The sequence below is a fragment of the Amphiura filiformis genome, chromosome 19 (assembly GCF_039555335.1).
Source record: "Amphiura filiformis chromosome 19, Afil_fr2py, whole genome shotgun sequence".
Taxonomy (NCBI): Eukaryota; Metazoa; Echinodermata; class Ophiuroidea; order Amphilepidida; family Amphiuridae; genus Amphiura; species Amphiura filiformis.
Genome location: NC_092646.1, coordinates 48352158 through 48375363, shown reverse-complemented (window position 1 = coordinate 48375363; position 23206 = coordinate 48352158). Strand labels below are relative to the sequence as shown.

At 35.7% G+C, this 23206-nt stretch overlaps 1 protein-coding gene across 1 annotated transcript; it reads left to right on the top strand.

Annotated features, from left to right (window-relative positions):
* The first annotated feature begins 9716 nt into the window (after positions 1-9716).
* LOC140141636 (uncharacterized) lies at positions 9717-20388 on the top strand. The gene is made up of 7 exons (XM_072163547.1): positions 9717-9779; positions 13015-13075; positions 16276-16366; positions 17432-17499; positions 18062-18127; positions 18323-18385; positions 20037-20388. The coding sequence occupies exons 1-7, from the start codon at positions 9717-9719 to the stop codon at positions 20258-20260; spliced, it is 636 nt and encodes a 211-aa protein (XP_072019648.1). The 3' UTR covers positions 20261-20388.
* Positions 20389-23206: the final 2818 nt, after the last annotated feature.

Sequence of the window (23206 nt, the reverse complement as noted above, 5' to 3'; positions counted from 1 at the left end):
TATATATATATATATATATATAAACTCTTCTATATCGCTTCACAATAGTATGGTTTATGGGATCTATCCTGCATGATAAAATACCATTGTAAGCATATAATAATTCGCCAACGAAGTGGTTCCTTAACTATGGAAATGATGTTAGATCCGGCAAATGTTGAGTGTCGATCAATTTGATCGTGGTTCGGGCAAGGGCATATAATCTAGTGAACATCATCGTGATAATCGTTTTACACGTTACACATCGATGGCGAGTTGCCTCACATATTTTTTGACATTTTCTTTTTACTTATTATCATACTAATTATACTATTTTAAAAGTTTTTAATGTTGCAATTGTTCTGTCTTTTTCATGATTGTTATTTGAAATCACATTAGTATTTCATCATACTGCTGCAAATAAAGAATTTGTTTACAAGGTAAAGGTTGCTTCTATTGTGTTTCATTTAATGTAACTTAAGGGATCTAGAATGAGCGTTTATGGCGTTTCGACAGCATTTTTGTGGGACATGAGAGCACCTCAGACGTATCGAATTGCATTCTGAATACGAAGCATGTCTTTCTGATATCAAATAATTTTCATTTTTGAAATTCACGATATAATACAAATTGTATGACAAATTATTAAAATTTGATATTTTTCACATTTTTGATATATAACAGTCCTCGAAATAAATTTTATAAATCTAATGATATATTCTTAAAGTGTATGTAGCTGGGAGGAAAAGCCGACGATCAATTGAAAATTTTGACCTTTTATATTGAAGATATGGATTTTTTTCCCCAAAAGACCTATTTTTTTTGTTGGTGTTTTGGGAAAAAAAATCCATATCTTCAATAATTCATCAGATTTATAAAGTTTACTTCAAGTACTGTTAAAGAGCCGTAATTGGTGACCAGGCCAGCCAAGCACCATATCTGTCACCAATAGCACCCATAAAATTTGACCTTATTGACCTTTTTTCTATTTGTAAGATTCAAACCTGTTTACAAGTTGTCAAATCTAGATTGTAAAAATGTCATTATCCAATTATGAACACCTCCCTGGTGTATGTAGTTAGGGCAGTAAATACGGCCCTTTAAATATCAAAAATATGATTTTTTAATGATTTGCCATGAAATGTGTATTACATTGCGAATTTCAAAAAATCAAAATTATTTGATATCAGAAGGACATTCTTCGTATTCAGAATGCAATGTGCTCTAATGTCCCACAATAAATACTGTCCAAACGTTCATACCCCTTCCCTTAACTAAACTTGCAAAAGTGTAGCCTCATAAAATGTACAGGGCCAATTTGATAGCCATACACCCACTACACATGGGGTGTAGATTTTAAATGAAGTCACCCATTCAGGTAACCACATTTGAAATTCACACTCACTGTGTGGAATATTAAGGTTAGATTATGGAATAGCCCATTACGTTGCTAGACCCTTTAAACGACTTGTTATTTTTACTGGGATTTCTTAATATCGGTCACTAGTGTAAATTGTCCATTTAACTTTACTGCCAAATGTGCAATGATTCACGAGATTGACTTGTTTGGTCCAGCTTGACTGAGTTACTCCTAAATGTTTGAGAATGTTTATGGAATTTCATTATTTTATTATTATGTCCAATCGTGACTGTTTGAAATCCATACTTTTTGCAAAAAATAAATAAAAACATTCCGGTCGAAAGGTCAAAATCAGAAATCCTCAATTCGAGAGCCCAGTTTGGCAATGTTTCCTCTATTTAATTGGATTTCCAAGCTTTTTCAAGTGACATTGGCAACTGGAATTCCAGTCGTTTTCAGAAAGCAGACTTGGAAACCCGGACATTTCTTTGATTTAGAATTTACTCCTCTACAGGGGGTTTCACTTTTTTTTGGAATATAGCACAATGAGCATGTATATCATGACTGCCGCAGCACATGCGACAACGAGTGGCTGTTTAAAGCCGTGATATACTATTTCGGTCAAATTTTAATATGATTATTCTTTGCGAAATATTGTAAAATATTCCCAGCAAACACAAAAACGTTTTAAAAAACGTTTTAAATAAGTTATATTTTGGCTTTTGGTTTAGGTTAAAAAGTTTTAATAACATTAAAAAGTCGTGTAATCTAAAGATCATGATCACGTTTTAAAACATTTAGTATAAAAACACACTACAACAATATTTTTAAATGTTTTCAAAAAATGTTATTGTAAACTATTTTTGCAAACATTTTTGCCAAATATTGTGTCAATACTTAAATAACATTATGTTTAAATATTTGAACCCAGCAAACACAGAAATGTTCTTAAAATGTTTTTTTTTCCAAAACCTTTTAATAACATTTAAATGTCGGGTTATATAAAGGTCATGAAAACGTTTTTAAAACGTTATTGAAAATATTTTGGGCAAACATTTTTCGAAAAATATTTTTCAACCCCAAAATAACATTCTGTTTAGAATGTTTTGTATCAAGTTTTCAAGAATGTTTTTGGAATTTTATTAAAACGTTTTATACCCTTTATATAACCCGACATTTAAACGTTCTCTGTAAAACATTTTTATTTGCTGAGCAGTAGATTATCAAAAAATGTTTTTTAATGTTAAGAAAACGTTTTATACTCTTAATATACCCTTTAAATAACCCGACATTTAAACGTTTATACCCTTTATATAACCCGACATTTAAACGTTTTCTGACAACCGTATACCTACTATGGAAGACATAACCTTAATCTCCCACACAAGGGGTGTAAATTTTAAATGGAGCCACCCATTCAGGTAACCCCATTTGAAATTCACACTCCCTGTGTGGAAGATTAAGTTCATGTCTTTTATTGGGGGGTGTATGGATTTCAACTTGAATAGGCAAATGGAGGCATTCATTCAGGTAACCCCATTTGAAATTGACACTCACCATGCGGAAGATTAAGGTTAGATTACGGAATGGCCCAATACGTTGCTTGACCCTTTAAATATTGGGTATTTTCAGTGGGATTTCTTAATATCAGTTTCTTGTTTTAGATATTGTCCAAATAACTTATAGCTATGGGCACTTTGCCAAATTGGTAATGATTCACGAGATGGCATTGTTTGGTCCAGCTTGCAAGTATGTTGGAATGAGTTACTCTTAAACACTTTTTAAGATAAATTTTATGACATTTCATTACTTCATGCTTGTTGATGCCATTAACCTAAATCAAAGCTTGTTTAAGTGTTGTGCATCCTTAATCATTGCATTCCTATGGCATGTTTGTTTATGTGATGAGTGCCCTTCAAGTATGCTAAAAATAGCCTGTCACCCATCACATGTAATTTCACTGGACGCTGACATCTTGAAAATTTGATAGTAAAGTTGTCGGAGCTCTCGGTAAAATACATTCTTTTACCGCTTGTTCAACATATAAAGACTTCGATATGTAAAGGAAAGCTAAGTGCAGATAGTAGTAATAAATAAGATACATTTCATCTTATAAGTGTATCCTTTTGTGCACTAATTTGTCATTTGAAGTCAAGTATTTGGTTGTTGGACACGAGTCAAAAGATTACCAAGCTTCCTCATAATTAATCAGGGGAGCTATCCAATTTTGCTCCTATAATGCTCGTGTTATAATGAGCAGATATAACATGACTGCAGTACATGTGACAACGCGCTCACATATTTATTGTGAGTCCTTTTTTGTGATGGGGTGAAATGGAGGGGATTATATTGTTTTGGGGGGAGGGTATGCAACTGCTGCCCAATGCCCTTATTGGTGCCGTCACTTGTAATCTTTAATGCCCACACAACCTTTAACAAGTATGGCACAAATTCATTCCATAAAATATAAATGAACAAATCGGGATTTTGCAGGGCAATCTTAGACATACCACAATAACCCTTTAAAAAGAGACCGGTGTTAGTTAGTAGTCCCACGTTCCAGACGGTATAGGACACGTGAGGCAGACGAAACTACAAGGCTAACCTTCCGTTCAAAGGCGACGGTATTAAAGCAGTAACAAATTGAAAAACACACATTGCAAAATAATGGGTACTTTGTTGCCACCCAAACGGATTTTTATATAGAATAACATAATTTTGCTTTGATATGACACCGCATAGCACAATATTTATGAAGATTCCGTGATTGCGCAAATGGCGATATTGTATGTTTCATTTAAGTAATTTTTCCAGATGATTTGATATAAACTTGGACACTTCTTAGCCGTAAAACAGCAGGGTTCAGTCGCGCTAAACAAACTTTGATTTTCTCAAAGCAACAGATTGTTATTTCTTGTTCCCACGATTTATGGAATAAGAGGTAGAGAACATTACTTTTTTTTTAAATTTTAGATCGCACTTTTCCATATTGGGTGATTAATTATGTGGCTTTAGTTACCAATCATATCGTTATGAACACGGCAGAGTGCCGAATACGCAAAATTGTTGTTCTGAGTAAACGGCGTTTGAAAATCTTGGTACCATTCCATTGGTCCTTCTAAAAATTTTGAACATTCGTGAGCACTCATTTGATTTGAAATGTATATTATAGAAGTGAATGTACAGGAAATATTGGCAATACGTGCATGTTCTGAAATAATCGATATATCCCTCAAAGCGCGTTTTAACAGCTATTCGGCTTTATGCTCTATCCAAAATGGCTCTACCACTGCGCAGAGAGAGGTCGAATACGCATTCAACTACGTGTAAACCATAGCACGCATTCTTGATTTGGGGCTTTTGTGTAGAAATTACTGGTTGTCCTAAGGCTATGTAGACTTAACTTGCTATATAAGGTATAAATAGTCATCCCTGTAATATTTAGCAAAAACTCGAGGATTTTAAAGCAAAAATGACAATATTGGCCTATATTTTGCGTATGATTTTCCAAGATTTTCCAATTTTACGGGCGTGCCCTCAAAACCACAGCAATAACATGTGGGGAATGTTTTTGGTATCACTGGATAGAAGATACCTACAGCTATACGTTGGTATCAAATATATTAGTATAGAACATGTAATATAGACAATTCGGGGTTTCCCGCTATACAATACTATAGATCAACATGATTTGTACAGCTAAGTATACGATTCGTCTCTCTGCCGAATTTATTTATCGCACTTAGGCTCGATTTGTCCATATCAAAATTTCAATAACTACGTCGGTGAGTAAGATTTACCATTAATTTGTGGTGGAAATAAAAGATAACCTGAAACATAATCATAAGCAGAGAAAAACTCAATTTGCTCAAAATTCTAGATTCGTCACTCTGCCGAATTCATAACGATATTAATGTTTAATAGTACCTTAATAATAACTAATTATAACAATAATAACAGATCAGGATATGATATATTTTAAGCAAGAGTAAAGTAGTGTAGATTGGGATACTGGGCTATTCCACTTAAAATCCATTCAACTCTATGAAAGACACGCCCTTAATGTCCCAAATTCAGGTAAACCCAATTACAAAGCACACACTCGGTGTGGAAGATTAAGGCCATGTCTCCCATAGGGGTGTGCAGATTTAAACTGGGACAGTCCATTATATGTACCTCAAATAATGTAATTCAAAGTTTAAGAGCCAATTTATCCATCGTTCAAAATGAAGACCTGAGCGCAAGAAGACCACTGGGCCCCTCAACATTAATCATGGAAAAACAAAATGCAAATTTTCGCGCGCTTTGTGCCCTTCAGGTTATTATATGATCATTTACCTTAAAACTGGCAGTTTTTCCGTGCTTCGTTCGCACGGAGTTTGTTCAATATGAGATAAGTTCAATATGGGAGCAAAAGTCGCTAATTCGATTGCAAATTTTCGCGCGCTTTGCGCCCATTTGTCCAATTCAACAGTTCATACTTGGATCATTTTAGCTTCAAATTGGCTTCAAATTGGCCAAATGTTTGCACTTTGCGTGGAAGAAGAACTTAATCTGGAAGCAAAATGCCACTTCAAAATTGCAAATTTGTGCGCAATACGCGCGCATTTGCCTCCTTCAATGTTCATATTTGATTATTGGCAGCTAAACATGCTACTTCCGCTCCGCTTCAACATAATATGTGACCATCCATCTCAAACCGCTCGTAAAGTCGGCAAATTGTATTTTGAGTTACAGTGCAAAATATGCATAGAGGTTGTATTCATATGTCCTAATATTTGTCCGACATGTTTCTCATTTTAGTCCAACCAAACACCAATCTTTAATCCTATTGTTGAAGAGGATAATAAGCTTATAATTATGTATAGCATTAGTAAAAAGCTTAAGTCTTTGTTTGCTTTGGCTAAATCCTGTTCAAGTGGTGGATTAACCAACAATTAACAATGAGAGGACATTCCTGAACCTCGTTCAGTTGGGGATGATTTGAAGTGACCGCCAAGTATGACCATTTGATATTTGATACCAGCAATGTGGAAAAAAGGAAATAATGTAGTTCCAAAATAATGTACCCTTTTACTGAAGGAGCAAAGTTTAACAAGTTATAACTCCGCTTCTGGATATCGTTTGAAGTCAAATGATATATCATTGTAAAGCTTATGATATATATTTTCTAAACACGGAAGAAAACAAATTTGACCAGGGGCCGACTTTACGAGCGTTTCAACCTGGACGGTCACATATGTTCCAGGATTTTACACCAACCTCCAACCTCCCTCTCCCATGTCACAAAGAAATTTACGCCACTGCTACCCCCACCACCCCCCCCCCCACACACACACATACATTGCCCCCGGGCCCCGGTAGTGGCACTGCGGAAATGCATAATAATGTAAAAACTTTGGACAGTTATCCTCAACCAAGTCAATCACCTAATAAAGTCAAATAGGTGTCCTTATTGACAAATTTGTTTCCGAAAATGCAAGCTTCACGTGTCTACAGCTCAACTTACCGTACTTTTCCTAACCAGACAGTCCATGCCAAAATTGTTACTACACCTTTACATTTCATCGAATCTCTTTTTGATGTCTGTCATTTTGAACATCACACTTGAAAGATGTATGCTATGTAGAAACGTTATTTTGCAATTTCATAATTTGCATATTATTAGCATATTTGCAAGAAAAACATGAAAATCAATAAATACCTATATTTTTCACAATTTCAATATTTTATTAGAAATTAAGCATGTAGGCCGTTTGTTATGACTTGATGAAAGAAACTGTTAAAACAGATTTTGATATTTGTGCTTATTTTTCCTTTTTTTCCCCAAAATGTGTAAAAATCAACATTTTTTTGATGACCTATATTTTCTTTGAATATTTATCAAATTTCTTAATTTATGTATAATACAGTGCAGAAAAAGATGTCATAAAAATCTGTTAAAACAGATTTCCAATAAATTGTTCCATTTTCCATTTTTGGGTTAAATACTCAATTTTCATGCGCGGGATATTTGAAACATAAAATGAAAACATGTCCATTGCACTTTTTCCTCGAGATGTACTATAATATCAAGGTTACGGATATATTATAATCCCTTCTTATCTTCACTGATCCATCAGATACCTATTGTTATGAATGATCAATGAAAAGGTTCAGAACTGGGCTACTAATGGTCTGTCAAGTATCTATAGTTATTTTCATGACTGTGTCAACTCAAAAATCATGCAAGGTCGAATGTAGGAAAAGTATGATCAGTTGAGCTGTAGTATACAGGGTATTCCAGACAAAACTGTGATTAGCAATTATACTACCCTCATGGCCCATTATTGAAAATTACACACTGTTTGTCAAAATGCTTCACGTGAAAACACTATTATTTGAAATAATGTTCTCTGATTGCGTATGAAATGTAATAAAGCGCGAACATTTTACACAGAGCAATACGCGAGGTTACGCTACGCACACGTGATGTAAACAACTTCAAATACGTGTTCGAAAGCACTACGTAGTACATTCACTATCAATACCTTCCGTGTATTTTTCTTACCGCTATTGTTGACATTGCTTTGCGAATCACACTTTCTAAATGTAAAAGAGTAAAGAAGCTGATATATCACTCTAAAAGATTGGCTATAGCTATCACGTAATTCACTCTGGAATGAGTTTCTGTAATTAAGAGTGGAGAATGGGTGCAATTCACTCTCAAAAGAAATTTTTTCACAATCCTGGTTTTTTACACGATTGTAAAAAACTTTATTAAGATAAATTACACCATCCCAAGATTAAGACTTAAAGTGCTGTAGTTTTGTCAAAATCCGAAATTGTGAATAAATTGCAGGAACCGTCGTTGCTTTACCACAGTTGTTCGGCTCAAAATTAAACGGGAACATATCTGACAGTAAGAGCTAACATTTTAAGGAAAAGAAATACTATTTCTGGCTAACTGCAATTTGCTCTAATGAGATGTGGCTTAGTTGAATTGTGCTATATCTGCAATATTAAGTGGGTGTTGGTAATTATCTTGGTACCAAAATCTCAAAATGGCCACAAAGTGAGTTAAGACTTTCTGGTTCGCAACTCTCGATATGTTGCTGCAACGTTTGTGTAAATCAAATAATACTTTCGCACACAAAAGGTCACGATTTTGAACTTATACCAGTCAATTATGTACACGTGAACAATCTCAAAATAGTAGGTATATTTTTTTATAATTTTTACTCATTCAGGTAGAAAGCTAACTTCACTAAAACAAACAAAACACGGAGTAACTATTTATTTTTATACACTTACGTAAATACTTTATTAGTACGGGTTAAAACCCAAGGTGGATCGAGCCAAGGTTCTTGATGAATAGTACAGAGCGACAAACTCATAAAAATTCTAATCAGTTGATTGGTCGATTACTATTCTTTATTTTCAACCATCCGTATCAGAAAGTAATGTCCGGCAAAATAACAATAGTTGCTATAAATTCGTGCTGAAACCCCACTGTTGAAAACTTTATTAACAATGTGAAGATGAACTTATGTTTTTCCACAATCTTTTACCAAGTGTTTGAGAAAATAGTTACTGATTTGATAGAAATGGTGATTTGGTATTGTTTAAATCGCTTATTTATAATTTAAAAAAAAAGGAAGAAAGTCATTGGGTGTGGCTTCTTTTTATCATAAATGCCATTGGGTGTAAGCTTCGGCGAGACAGGGGTCAGAGATCAGTGTGTTTTGGACTTTCCAGTTTATTATTGACAGGTACATCATGTACATGACATGTCTGCAGACAGGGGCAACCATTTAAAAGTCGCCCCATCTGGAAAAAAAATCGAAAGGCATATCAGCATTTTGAATTTTATTTTAAAATTAATTTTGTTAATATTTGGTGTCGTGTTAAGCAATCAAAAATTATCAAAGGGCTTTCAGTATTTTGAATCTGATTTTTATTATATTTGGTGTCGTGCTGAGTAGCAGAAAACACCGGGTCCTTGAATGATGACACGCCTTTTGCATCCGTACTGCTTCCATATAACCAATATAGTACCCACCAGTTGTCTCTACACCCCGCCCTACACCGATGGAAACAGACACGTATTTTGCCGGAAGTTATCCATCCACATCGAAATCCAATGATTGATTGTATTAGCAAATATCTTGATACGTGCTGCAAACAAGACAAGAGGATACACCGACACGTCTGATTGGCTAGTTAAACCACGGGTCTTCACAAACCGGTGCCAGAGCACACCAACTTGACAAATAAAAACGACACGCACAAGTGTCAAATTCGCAATTGGGACGTTCTTCTTCTCAAGTTTAGACATCCCAACTTTCGGATTTTAATATCACCTATTCTTAGTTGGCTGAAAGAATAGCTTTTCATCATGCGTGTGTTTGGATGTTTGCTGTTAGCTTGCCTTGCCATTGGGGTCTATGGTGCTGCATTGGTAAGATTAATATTACTCAATGTTTCTTGTTTCAATCTGTATATGTTTGGGGTATCAAAATGCATGGTTTCTTTTGGTTATCAAGTCAAAATAAATATATTGGTTTTAAGTTACTGATGGCTTATGAAGTTTTATACTCTTTTATAGGTCTATCCAGTGCATTATTCATCCTAAAATCATCCAAATTCATTTTTCCCCTTTCTTTCCAGCAGAGATGCGATAAAATGGCTTGCTAGTGGTTAAGACGAAAGTCGTGTATTAAAGTCAAAATAGGACATTTGTAACGTTGTCAATACTGATGTTTTCCTCATTTTTTCCATAACTTATTTTGCCATAACTTGTTCAATATTTTTAACATATTCAAAGTTTTTCCTATACTTTCGCTGAGATCACTGAATTTAATAATGTCGGATAATCGCCAGTGATCTTGATATTTCTTTTTTGTCTCATGTCACATTATTTTAGGTTTGAAACACAAATGTTTTTGATTTGATATTTCGTATACTGGGTTCTATTATGTCTGATTGTTTTGTTTTTGGGTTTTTTTTCAATGGTTTCGAGAAATCTGGTTATTCTTTTAAAACTTAAAACTTCTTAACGAATTAATGGTGTAAAAAATATATGTAAAAGACTAAGCCTGAAATGCTTTAATTACAGTAAAATTTAAATTGTTTTAATAAACACAGGGATTCACCGTTTCGCCGATCGAATGATGGCCCACACGTGTCGTGTATGCGTATCATCGAATCATTCATTCACGTATACCGATATTTGTCTTTAGTCATACGTCAACTGTGTGAAGCTCTGGTGTATAACAATTGGTGAGCTAATACACGCATTGACAATTATAGTTATAGGCGCTGGAAGGAAAAAGCAATTTTCTTAGTTTTACTTCATTTATTTGACTTGAAATTAAAAGGGAAGTGAAGTGAAAACATACATTTTGCTGAAAACATATAGGAATATTTTCTTTATGGAAATCGCAGATTATTGCTTTAATATGAATGATGCCTCTTTGGTTGGTCTGCCAGCTTGTCTGTTTGTTGGGGTTTGTTTGTCTGGTTTGGTTGATTTGTTTATTTTGAATATTTATACTGGCAAATAACAAATATTAAGGAGCGATTGTCGAATAGGGTGAAACTCTAGTCTTATTACTAGACTGCCCTACCCCAACCCTAAACCCTAACCTAAACTACGTAAACGAGGGCTGAACTCAATTCTAACAAGTTGCACCCTATTCGGTAATTGTACGAATATGAAACCGTCAGTTATGTTCACATTCCTTTTAGACCAATCAATTTAAAAAAAACACCCACCACTAAATCCATTTTGCATGCGTACATCTCCCAAAAGCCAACACAAAAAACATACAAAAGTCCCAAAAAATTCAAATTTCTTGTTTTCAGTGCATGTGGGCCATCGGAAAGTATTTCTAATACAATGCAGCGTCAGACCCTAGCTGAGAGCTTGGCCTAAGTATTTCGGACTCCAAATACGGATCTTCATACACAAATAAACCACACCACTCCACGCCATACATAAATTCTCCCAGTCACATTTCCCCAATATGAAATTTTAAAAAAAGTAAAATTTAATTTAGCAGAAAACACCCACCACTAAATCCATTTTGCATGCGTACATCTCCCAAAAGCCAACACAAAATCATACAAAAGTCCCAAAAAATTCAAATTTCTTGTTTTCAGTGCATGTGGGCCATCGGAAAGTATTTCTAATACAATGCAGCGTCAGCTGAGAGCTTGGCCTAAGTATTTCGGACTCCAAATACGGATCTTCATACACAAATAAACCACACCACTCCACGCCATACATAAATTCTCCCAGTCGCATTTCCCGAATATGAAATTTAAAAAAAAGTAAAATTTAATTTAGCAGAGGCGGGGTTCGAACTCACGGCGCACCGCTTTGGATACTCTATGAGCCTAGCGCCTTAGACCGCTCGGCCACTTGTCTTGTTGGTATCCATTTGAAACTTATTTGAACATATAATCGCAACTTCAACATAGGCCTACCACGTGACAAGCAAAGACAGAAAATGTACCGTATTTTGGAATTTTATTTGCCTAAAAACGTTAATGTGTATTAATAGCGCTCAATTGTTGTTAACTGCGTGTTCTACGTACAGAAATTCACCAATAAATGGGCCTCTACATGGACAATACATTATATCGATTTTGACTCGCCGGACACGTGCGCTCGTAGGCCTATATCGTGTGTCAGTATAATACTATAGTGGATCCTACCACTTTTCTTGTATACACATTCGATGTTTTTATCATTTATATAAAAATTCCACATTATACCTCAAATTTGTTTTCAAGAAATAAAAGATTAGATTACCATAAAAACGAAACAGTAATCTTTGGTGGGGCCTAATGTAATTTTTACATAGACTTTTCAACGTTTTTTCTATCCTTATTCTTGCTCAATTAAAAAAGTATTTTGGCGTATATAAAATTGAAATAAAATTCTCTGCTTCTTAAACTACATCAAATGTGCCACAATTGGGTATCACGAATCGTTATAATGATGTGCAGTAAATATTCATATATTCTTGTATACATAGGATGCTTCAATTTTGACACAAAAAATATTTCATTGTAAACCCTCTCACTCGGCTATTTAAAAAAGGGAACCACGCTTCCCTAGAATGTGCAATAAATTAGCATTAAAAGTTTTCTTATTTTAGCAGCATTTCAGAAACACATTTCATTTGGCAAAAAGAGGAGTACAACTAAACAAACACAATGGAGAGTAGTCTCTCCGCTGCCAGTTTTGTTCCGATGGAGCGATTGTATGAGTTGCGATTATATGTTTAAATTTACACGATGACACCAAAAAGTCCTTGTGGCCGAGCGGTCTAAGGCGCTGGTGATATGTCAACTGTATAGGACTACATGATAGCGGCTCAGTGCAGCGTGGGTTCGAGCTCCGCCGGGGCCTCTGCCGAAATAAATTTCCTTTTTTTTAAATTTCATATTATGTGAGGGAAATGTGGCTGGGAGAATGTATGTATGGCGAAGAGTGGTGTGGCTCCTTGTGTTACTGCTTTTTGTTCCATTGTAATTAACGCATACGGAACCCTGGGAACTAATGCTGGCTGTGAATGTTTATTTTCGAGTGTCTATATAGGGTGTGCGGTTATAATTCACAAATCCCTGAATTGTTATTATGTTATATAATAATCATCATTTACGGTTTGTTTATATTTCTACAGGATAATTTGGAGAAACTAGAGCGGCGCCTGTTTAATCTTCTTGAAGCGAGAAGAGGTGCAGGTAATTTTCCGCTCTAACGCAGGGCTGTCAACTTTTTGGAATTGCTTGGCGTGAGACAGAGGCGTACCGCAGTGGCGTAGATTTCTTGTCGCCATCGGGGGGATGGGGTTAGAAAAATTTCTTGAAGTCAGCACCTTTTGGCGACAAAATAAGGATATGGTACAAATGCGCGCGAAAAATTGTGCAATATTAAAGCTAAACTGGTGAAATATTGTACAAAAGTTGAATAAATTTGCGCGGAGCGTGAAAAATTTAGCACTTTTTAGGTTGAAATGGCCAAATATGGGGTTAATTTGATTGGAAACCCATTACAGGCGTCAACATTGGGGGGATGATTGTATGGATCATCCCCCTGGCAAAATATTGGGGGGAGGGGTTGGGATAAATCCCCATCCCCCCCCCTCCGGGATCTACGCCTATGGCGTACCGGGATTTGCCGACTCTTATGTTCTTTGAACAATGATTATTTTGAGCCACGGCGCTCGAGAATGTGAAAAGCGCGGGGGGGTGAGGAACAACAAATTGTTCATGACGATGCGTGAGATTTTACTCATTTTCCAGCATTTTGTGTGACATTTACTACCTAGGCGTGAGATTATACTACCTTGGCGTGAGACCGTGAGAAAGTGACCCAATGCGTGAGAGTTGACAGCCCTGCTAATGTAGAATATTTTATATAATTTGTGACCAGATCAGGCTAAAGTCGGCAGTAATGAAATTGAGAAATAAGGAAATGTGATTATTATTGGCCAAAACAAAAATATTTTTTAAAGAAAGAACGTTTGGTGGGTAGGAAAATGATTCCTTTATTCACAGCTTTTTGAAAATTTCAAATGCTTTAGATGCGAAGAAAACATAGAAGGGTTCATCAGACACATATGTTTGCGACATTATCCAGATTTCAACTAAGCCACGTTTAATGCTATGCGTGCTAGCCATAAGCCTCAACATAAAAAAGTCCAAGTTTTGAGATATTTTGTCAAAATATCAAGAGCTATCTTAAGAACCACTGAACCAATACTAGCTTTGTTTGTCACAGTACTCATTTTAATGCATTTTTCATGATGATTCCAAATATGGTCATGACAATTAACAATTCTGAAATTGTTTGAATTTTGATTTTTTTAACTTGTCGTCTGCAGTCGACACCAGCGTGGAGAGAGTTAAGGTTAATTCGTAAGTTCGTCCATATTTAAATCGTTGGATGCATCTTGCCGTGGAAATAAGATGAACAGTTTGTTAATCACCTTGTAACATACTTACAAAATACAATACCCGTTCTGTTAAGAGTTTCAAATTTCAACCTGGATTTAAGTGATCTGTAGTAAACTTAATAGATTTTATATATTTTTCAAAATAAATAAATACATAATATTACTGGTAAACTGAAAACAATAAGTACAAAACTACGTCACTCTGGGAAACAGGCAAAACTTAACGTTAACCTTACTCCACCTCGATCGCTGGTGTAATCCCTATGGCGTTACTTTCCGTCGGCTTCATTCCATGTCGACTTTATGTCCGATGCGTCACTATGACGTGTAGCAAGGTGTACGCCACTATGACATGTAATATTTTTTCATTTTTGTCGATATATCTTAATTACAAAATAATGTGTATAAAAGGTGGCATTTAATTAATTAGTTACTAATAATTAGCTAATTTTGACTGATGAGATTTACAAAAATGAAAGAGAACATCATTAGAAACATATGTGCCAATTTTCAAACAAAATGACCAAAAATCTATACGCCAATATGGAATGCCACCGACGATTTTGTAATGAGCCACTTGTCTTGAACCACCGAACTTTCAGTAAAGTAATTGGATTCCTTGCCCCTATAATATTCATAACTTTTTGTTACCATTGTGTAGTTCCACCTTAATAGCTGCGCTAGAATTTGCGCTTTGCCCTTCCTAAACAGCCCGAAAAGGTTGACCCAATTTTTTTCTCGGTCGTTTGAAAAGTGAAGAAAAAAAAAAAAAAAAAAAGGTTTCAGGCGCTAGTGCCCTAAAAGCAGCACATTTTGACAATTTTTTCACCATTTTTTATGCTTTATCAAACCCCACCCTTTTATTTACTAATTCTTTCCCCTATCCCCTTCGTTTTTGCCGCCCCTTCTTCTTCCGGCCCTTCTTCTTCCGCCGCCCCTTCATTTTGGCCGCCCCCTGCTTTTACCCCGGGGGGATGGCGCCCCCAAAGCCACCCCCCAAATACGCGCATGCCTATATACCAGCATTAATTATTTCCTTATTGTAGTGCTATTCAGTCAATGCCTATTGTTCAACAAGACCCACTCAGTCACTTAATTAGGCGCTTGAAACGGTCGGTATTGAAATAAGTAACATTTTTAGTTACATCTGTTCACGCAATAATTGATTTTCTCGGTCAAATGAAAAGCAATAATTTTCATTTATTCGGTAAATGTCAGAAGAAAACTATAATGCTTGGTACTGTATTTTTTTTCAAACCCTGATGTTAAACTTAGGTGTGAAATTTTGGCTTCTGGTGTAAGAGTTTAGATTTTCACAGGCTTCATTTTGCCCCGAGAGATTTTTCTGTGATTAACGTTTTTGCTTTTCAAAGTAACATAATTCGCTGACGAAATATATTTCCCAACTTTCTAAAGCACATCATAATGGGCTATATGTCATAGTTTTGTCAGATTTTTGTCAAAATCAACTCGCGAATGTACCCATAGATGGATGATTTTGCAAGCCACAATAGAAATATCGATTTTTTCTGCTAGTTATATTAGAAATGAAGCACTGGTTGGACATTTTGGGAAAGTGAAATCAAAACGGATATTCTGACAAAACTGGGAAATATCTTTCTTTAGCAAATTATATTAGTTTGAAACGTTAAAACATGAATTCCGCAAAAAGCTCGCGGGCGAAATGAAGGTCTATAAAAATCGAAAATCTGACACTAAAAGACACAATTTCATGCCTAATTTTAACACCAGGATTTTGTTTTTATAAAAATGTATATTTTCAACTGACATTACTGAAGGAAAAAAAATACTGCTTTATATTTGACCGAGAAAATTAATTTCAAAGCAAAAAAGGTGTATTTCTGAATTATGCTGGTTTCAACATGTATCGATCGACTTTTTGCGGGACTATGCATAACAAAAGAAGCTGTCACCAGCGTTCAGAGTGCAATTGGAGTAATACTTATTCTCTTCTTTATTTGTCAGATAAACCACACCCGCCACCTTGTGATGACACACGCGAGGATGATACAAAAGCATATCCTAAGGGATGCACAATAGATGTAGATTGTACATGGTAAGTTAATCAGAACGAAATTACCTATTAATTTATTTGAGCTTCTTTTATTTTATTTTGATGGAAAACTCCAAGCTGGGAAAGGAATCTCAACCAAAATATAAACAACCAAAACCACCAAAATAAAATAAAAAGATATTCCCCAAAAGGGCTAAAAAATAAAAGTAACAGCAGCTACAACAACCAAAAAAGTACATCTGACTTGCTTAGACAATTTCTTTATACCTTTTTTACCTCCTAAAAACCCCTCATTGTGCCATCTTTCTCTCCTATTTTCTCCAATTGAGCACACTTATATTGTCCATATACTAGCTATATTTCATTGAGCAATGGCCAATTCTCTTTGCAAATCTTGTGCAAAAAGTTACTATTTTCGCCTGTTTTGTCAATCCTATCTGTGACCGTCCACGGCGAATGAGCCGTAAATTCCTCCCCGGTCAATTTTGTTTTATTTCGTGTTTAAAAATAAACATCATAAACTTAAAAATGGTATATCATTTGACTTCAAACGATATCCAGAAGCGGGGTTATGGTTTGATAAACTTTGCTCCTTCAACAAAATTATAGCTTTTTACGTTTTTACATGTGTCTCTTTTTCCACATTGCTGGCAATAAATATCAAACAGTCATAATTGGCGGTCATTTCAAATCATCCCCAAGTCAACGAGGTTTAAGAAAGTTCTCTCATTGTTAATTGTTGGTTATGCATACCTGTACAAAATACAATGCTGGTAACCCACCACTTGAACAGGATTTAGCAAAAGCAAACAAAGACCAGAGCTATTAAAAGTTATATAGCCATCTAAGGTAGAAGCTTATTATCCACTTCAACAATAGGATTATTGATTAGTTTTAGACTATCAAAATGAGACGGATGTCGGGCCAGCTTAAGTTACCGATGAATATGACCTTCGTACACATTTCACACCGTAACTCAGAATGCAATTTAGGGAATTTACGGCTCATTTGTGCTGCCGGGTCACATATTGTCATGTTGAGTTATAATATAAGCTGAAATCAAGTTCTGACCACTGTAATGTAGAAATATAATGTATTCGTTTTCAGTACACTTACATGTACAGAAATTGAAGAAGATGAGTGGAAGTGGATACCAAACGACGGATGCAGACCTGGTAAGTTTGACTTCCACATAGGCAAAGAACCCGTATTTGCTTTATGCTGATGAAGTTTATAGGAAGATGAGGTAGATGTGGAAGATGGGGAAGATAAGGAGGATGAGGAAGATAAGGAAGATGCGAAAGTTGAGGGAGATGAAGACGGTAATGAAGATGCGAAAGATGGCTATGGTGCGAGAGGTTGCTGGTTCGAAGCCCGGCGGTTGTTTAGTACGCTCTCGTGGAAAACATAGAGTTCTGAGGCCTCTTATCCACGTGTAGGTATTATCCCTGTGGGTAGCGCACTATAAATTACTGCGCCCCCCCCCCCCTTTTTTTAGAAGAATTTACCTGGAAAGCCGTCTTCATAATATTAACATAATTATTAATTAATAATTGATTAATAATTAGATTATCATGGAATTGTGCCTGAATGTATGCGAATAGTTGAAACAAAATATTGGGCCATTTCATTCATAATGTTGAAATATTTCCACTGACTACTGTAACATTTTCATTATTATTCTAATCTATTCATAATCAGTCCACAACTGAAGGAAATTATTATTTTTCTCTTTAGATATATGTGCCGAGAAAAACGGTGATATTTACATTCCACTACCTGGAGATGACATGGATAAACGAGGTAATAATTAACATTTAATATTAAAAGGGATTTACTTCATATTTACTGTAACAACATTTAATATTACTGTTATCTTTCCCTGATGGACATTAAGTGTATTTTTTTCATTGTTGAAACACGGTTAGAATTGTTGATTAGGGTTAAGGTTTAATTTTGATACGTTTTTGGTTCTTATTTTCGACTTGTTTATTTCAGCCCACGGAGGCGATGGACCAAATATATACATGCGGATTCTTGAATATGTGATTAATGAATACGGTAAGTTGCAATATGCCTACATAATGTTCATTGCCAGATTGAGATGATCAAATATTTAACCATGTAAACTATTTTAATTACACCTACGTGAGAATATTAAATACGCCAGCACAGTTAAACGCAAATCATTGTCGAAAGCTTAGTAAGTCATGGACAAATTATAACGTAGAGTGATCCTGAATAAAATACAATCAGTGCTTTTTGGCAGGTCCGTAGCCAGCTTTCATGGTGGGGGCGGGGCAAATAAAAATGTCGGAGGAAAGGATGATTCGAAACAGATTACCTGGTTGCATTCTTTTGACCCTTTTTGTTTAAGAGACTGCACATGTAAAGTTTTTGAGATTCAAAAAAGGACTTTATTGGGACAATGCAATGTGCTCGCGAGCGCGTAAGCATTCGGTATTTTACACTATTTTGGCTCCATGATTGGCTGCAGTTTAGTGGGAAACGGGCTCCTTGTCCCTTTTCTTTTCATTTGCCTTGCCGATTGTTTGTTTCATCTTTTGTCAGAGTGGCACTAACTGTTCTCTTACATTTTCTTGTCAAGGGGCAAAATACGCATTCAAAACCAGCGAAACTGATTTTGAAGTGTAGACCTACTGATTTATATGAATGTGAATAGTTAATATTTAAGGTTATTAATTATTTTAAACTGTTGTGATTTGGTAGTTCACAGCATCTTACGAATGGTAGTGAGCTTTGGCAAAAATTGCATTGCTCAATTCATATTAAAATATCACAGATATACTTTTATAGGTGCTGCGGTTCTTGAGTTACGTTGTGAAGAGGGCTGAAACAACAACACTTTTGTAAAACGTACATAACTAATTAACAACAATAAATTAAGCAAGTTTGCAGAGTATACGATTTGTAGAATGAACTTTTGCAAAACATCAAGGTGTTAATTTTCAATAATATATTGATCTAGATAATGAAAATCGATTTTTAGGTTGCTTCGACCAACAATACCTTGTCTACCCTTAATAGCTGACAATCTCACGATGTGAATATGAATATGATAACATGTATACGTAACGAGGTTTAATCCAGGGGCATCCGCAGGTTTTCATGTATTCTCACGCATGTATAATAACGATTATTAAGACATCGATGGGGAAAGCTGGTGACGCTATAATAACAATCCATCAAATGTTTTTAAAATGTATTTTATTTAACAACACATTTTACAAACAATATTAAAATGCCTTCAGCTCTTGATTTGATGATAATTGATTGACTGGTTTGTTGATTGACTTGTTGCTTAAATTGATTATCGCCTATCATCTACCTCATCTTCCTAATCTTCCCCATCTTCAACATCCTCCTAATCTTCCTCAACTTAATCATCTTCCTTATCTTTCATATCTTCCTCATCTATCGCACCTTCCTCACTGTCCTCATCTTCCTCATCTTTCGCATCTTCCTTAACTTCCTCATCTTCTTAATCTTCCTCATCTTGCACATCCTCCTAAGTTTCCTCAACTTCCTCATCTTCCTTATCTTCCTCATCTTCCTTATCTTTATCATCGTCCTTATCTTCCGCATTTTACTCATCTTCTCTGACTATAGCTCTTGCTTTGATGATAATTGATTTATTGGTTTGTTGATTGACTGATTGCTTAAATTGATTACCGCCCTTGTTTGCTTTCAGTTCCGGACTGTGATGAAGACTACTCATCTTCCTTATCTTCCTCATCGTCCTCATCTTCCTCGTCGTCCTCATCTTCCTCGTCGTCTTCATCTTCTTCATCGTCCTCATCTTCTCTGGATATAGCCAATCTCGGGGACGCTGTATGTGTCGATGGCGATTTTCTGGAGATAAGCGGAGTGCTTTCTTATTTGGGAATCGATGTCGAAGACTGTCCAGAACGATAAACTATCAAGAAAACAAAACTTTGTAAATGCACATATAAATGGCTGTAATATCTACTTTATTGCAAAAAATAAGTAAAACTAAATGTATAATAAAGTGCCTTTTAGCGGAAAATATGCCTTAAAGCACACTTGCATGGTATTTAAATCACACTTAATTTAGACAAGTAAAATATAAGAATATGTAACAGCATAATAATCTGTCATACCGTAAGAAAAGTTTATTTTCCGGTTTACAGTAGCTTGGAATGAAGAAGAACAAATCCTGTCAAATTCCAATGTCGTTTAAGACATATTATTAGTATCATGGGATTGCATATTATAGAGCAGTGCTTTTATGTCAACTTATTTAGAAAAACCCTCATTTTGAATCTTCAATCTAACATGCACTAATTGGGTTTTTTTTTGGGGGGGGGGTAAACAATTTTCTTATTAATATTGCCACCGTTTTATTCTTTTCCAGAATATTGTACATGACATGACACAAACGTTAGACTAAAAAAATAATCCTATGTCTCAAAGCCTATGGCAGTTTCAAAAGCGAATGCGGAAAGAGGTTTTTTAAAGATTTTTCCTTTTTTTTTTTAAAGTTAATTTTGAATTAAGATGTCACTTTCGAGTGTTCAAAAGTAGACTGCATAAATTGTGGTTTATTTACACAAGTGAAGTACATATATCAATAATATTGTTTTATACCTACAAAATGCGAGTATCGAATCCGGTAACTTTTCTTCCAAATTTGTCACATAATTTCACGGCAAAGACTAAAAAAAAAAGTTTAAAAAAAGGGGGAAATACAAATAAATTTGCTGTTTCAGCTGATGTGGACGCGCGGGTTCCACTGATATTGGAATAAAAAAATCCAAAACCCACAGTGCCCTGTATGTACTATTAGGCCCTGTATCCATAGGCTGTTCCCTTGTGGCGTGTGCCCTTGTTCCGTGTTCACTTGTTCCCATGTGACCTGCCACACAGACAAGGTGCTTAGTGGCCGCTATGGCCACTAAGCAAAACAACAGCTGAAACAAAGCTTCGCTGTCTCTGTGGCAGGTCACATGGGAACAAGTGAACACGGAACAAGGGCATATGCCACAAGGGAACAGCCTATGGATACGGGGCCTTACAGACATACCTGACATTTTAAAGTGTGTTAAAATATAACACCATACAATTAAATAGTTCAACCTTGAGGGAGTGATATCTTGTCGGGTAGTTGCAATCAAATTTCTTAATGTTATATTCATTCAAAGACATGTAAATTCTTCTAGAGTCGCTTTATAATAGTATGGTGTGTGGGATCTATCCTGCATGATAAAATACCTTTGTAAGCATATCATAATTCGCGCACGAAGTGGTTACATAGCTCCCTGGTATGGATCACGGACCTACGGAAATGATGATGGATCCGGTAAACTCTATGTCAGGCTGTGTGTTGATCATTTTGATCGTGGTTCGGAACACAAAAGCATGATCTGGCGAACATCGTAATAATTGGATTGCACGTAGCCTTTCGATGGCCAATTGTTTCACATATTTATATTTTGACTGGTATTTTTTATTATCATATTAATTGTACTATTTTAAAGTTTTTTATATTGCAATTTTCATCTTTTTTCATGATTGTTATTCGAAATCACATCAGTATTTCAACAGGCTACTGATCTTAATAAAGAATTTGCTTACAAGGTAATGTTGCTTCTCGTGTGTTTCATTATTAACTAAGCTTGCAAAAATGTAGCCGCATGATGGGCAGGGATATTAAAAGCATTACGTTTCTAGAACCTACATGTATTCCCAGTTTAAGATAGGGGCACTTTACGAACCAGATGGGGAATGATTCACAAGAACTTGTTTGGTACATGGTCCATCCTACAAGTATGATGCAATAAGTTGCACGTAAACACTTGATAATTTTTATGGAATTTCTTTAGTGTTATAACGAGCAGGGCTGAGTAAAAAAAGGTGCAATATAGGGGAAAGAATCGATATTTACGTGAGAACCAACAATCCTGGAAAAAATAGTTGGCACACTTGCACTAAACAAATGCGTGCCCTATCAAAATTGGAGAGGCGAGTGAAACATACATGCAGTATGTGAAGTATAGACTACCCCCCTATATCTCACTCTTCCCCACTCCCTATCTTTCAATGTGGGAGGGTCTCACGGGCCTGTTGACAACATGGCTTGGTCCAACATTAAATTGGGGGAGCGGGGGCAGAGATATACCAAAAGACAGATAAAGTGTGCCAACCTTTTTTTCCTGGATTGAAGTTGACAGTTTGAAGTTTTCTACGCAAAGTATGCGTGAGAATGTTAATAAAATGCAGTAGGCTTGCAATGTAAATTTATCGCATATCTCCATGTTATATTTGCTAATTTACTCGTTTTCTCTGATTTCACATCAGGTCGCCGTCCATTCTCTATCATCGTCAACCGTGTAATTGAATGGGATTATTTTGAAATTTTAAAACGCTTGAAATACAGTGGCGTACCGTGGCCGCTCCTACCCCGGGGGGCTGAAGGAAATTCAATTTTGCCGCCCCTTCCTCAACAGCCGAAAAGGTTGGCGCCCCAAAAGCCCCCCCCCAAAAAAAAATACGCGCATGAAATATCACAAACAAATAGGCCTATGTTGATAAATAATATCAATACAAGCTAAAACCGTTGGGGTTCGATAATGAACCCCACAAAACTAACTGAGTATATGGAAAATGCCATACGGCCGGCCGGTTTCACAACTTGCCGGCTCTATCATGCCACTCGCCCCCTGATTTCACATCTTATACGTCTCGTATGTTTGCAGCTTTTAGCAAACCTAAGGTATATTGTTTGCATGTCTCAGAAATCATTATAAATAAATAACAAATCACTAGTTTCTCTCAAATTCAAGCATATACTATTACACTTGAAACAAGTCATTATAATGTTTGTTAACAAAATCAACACTA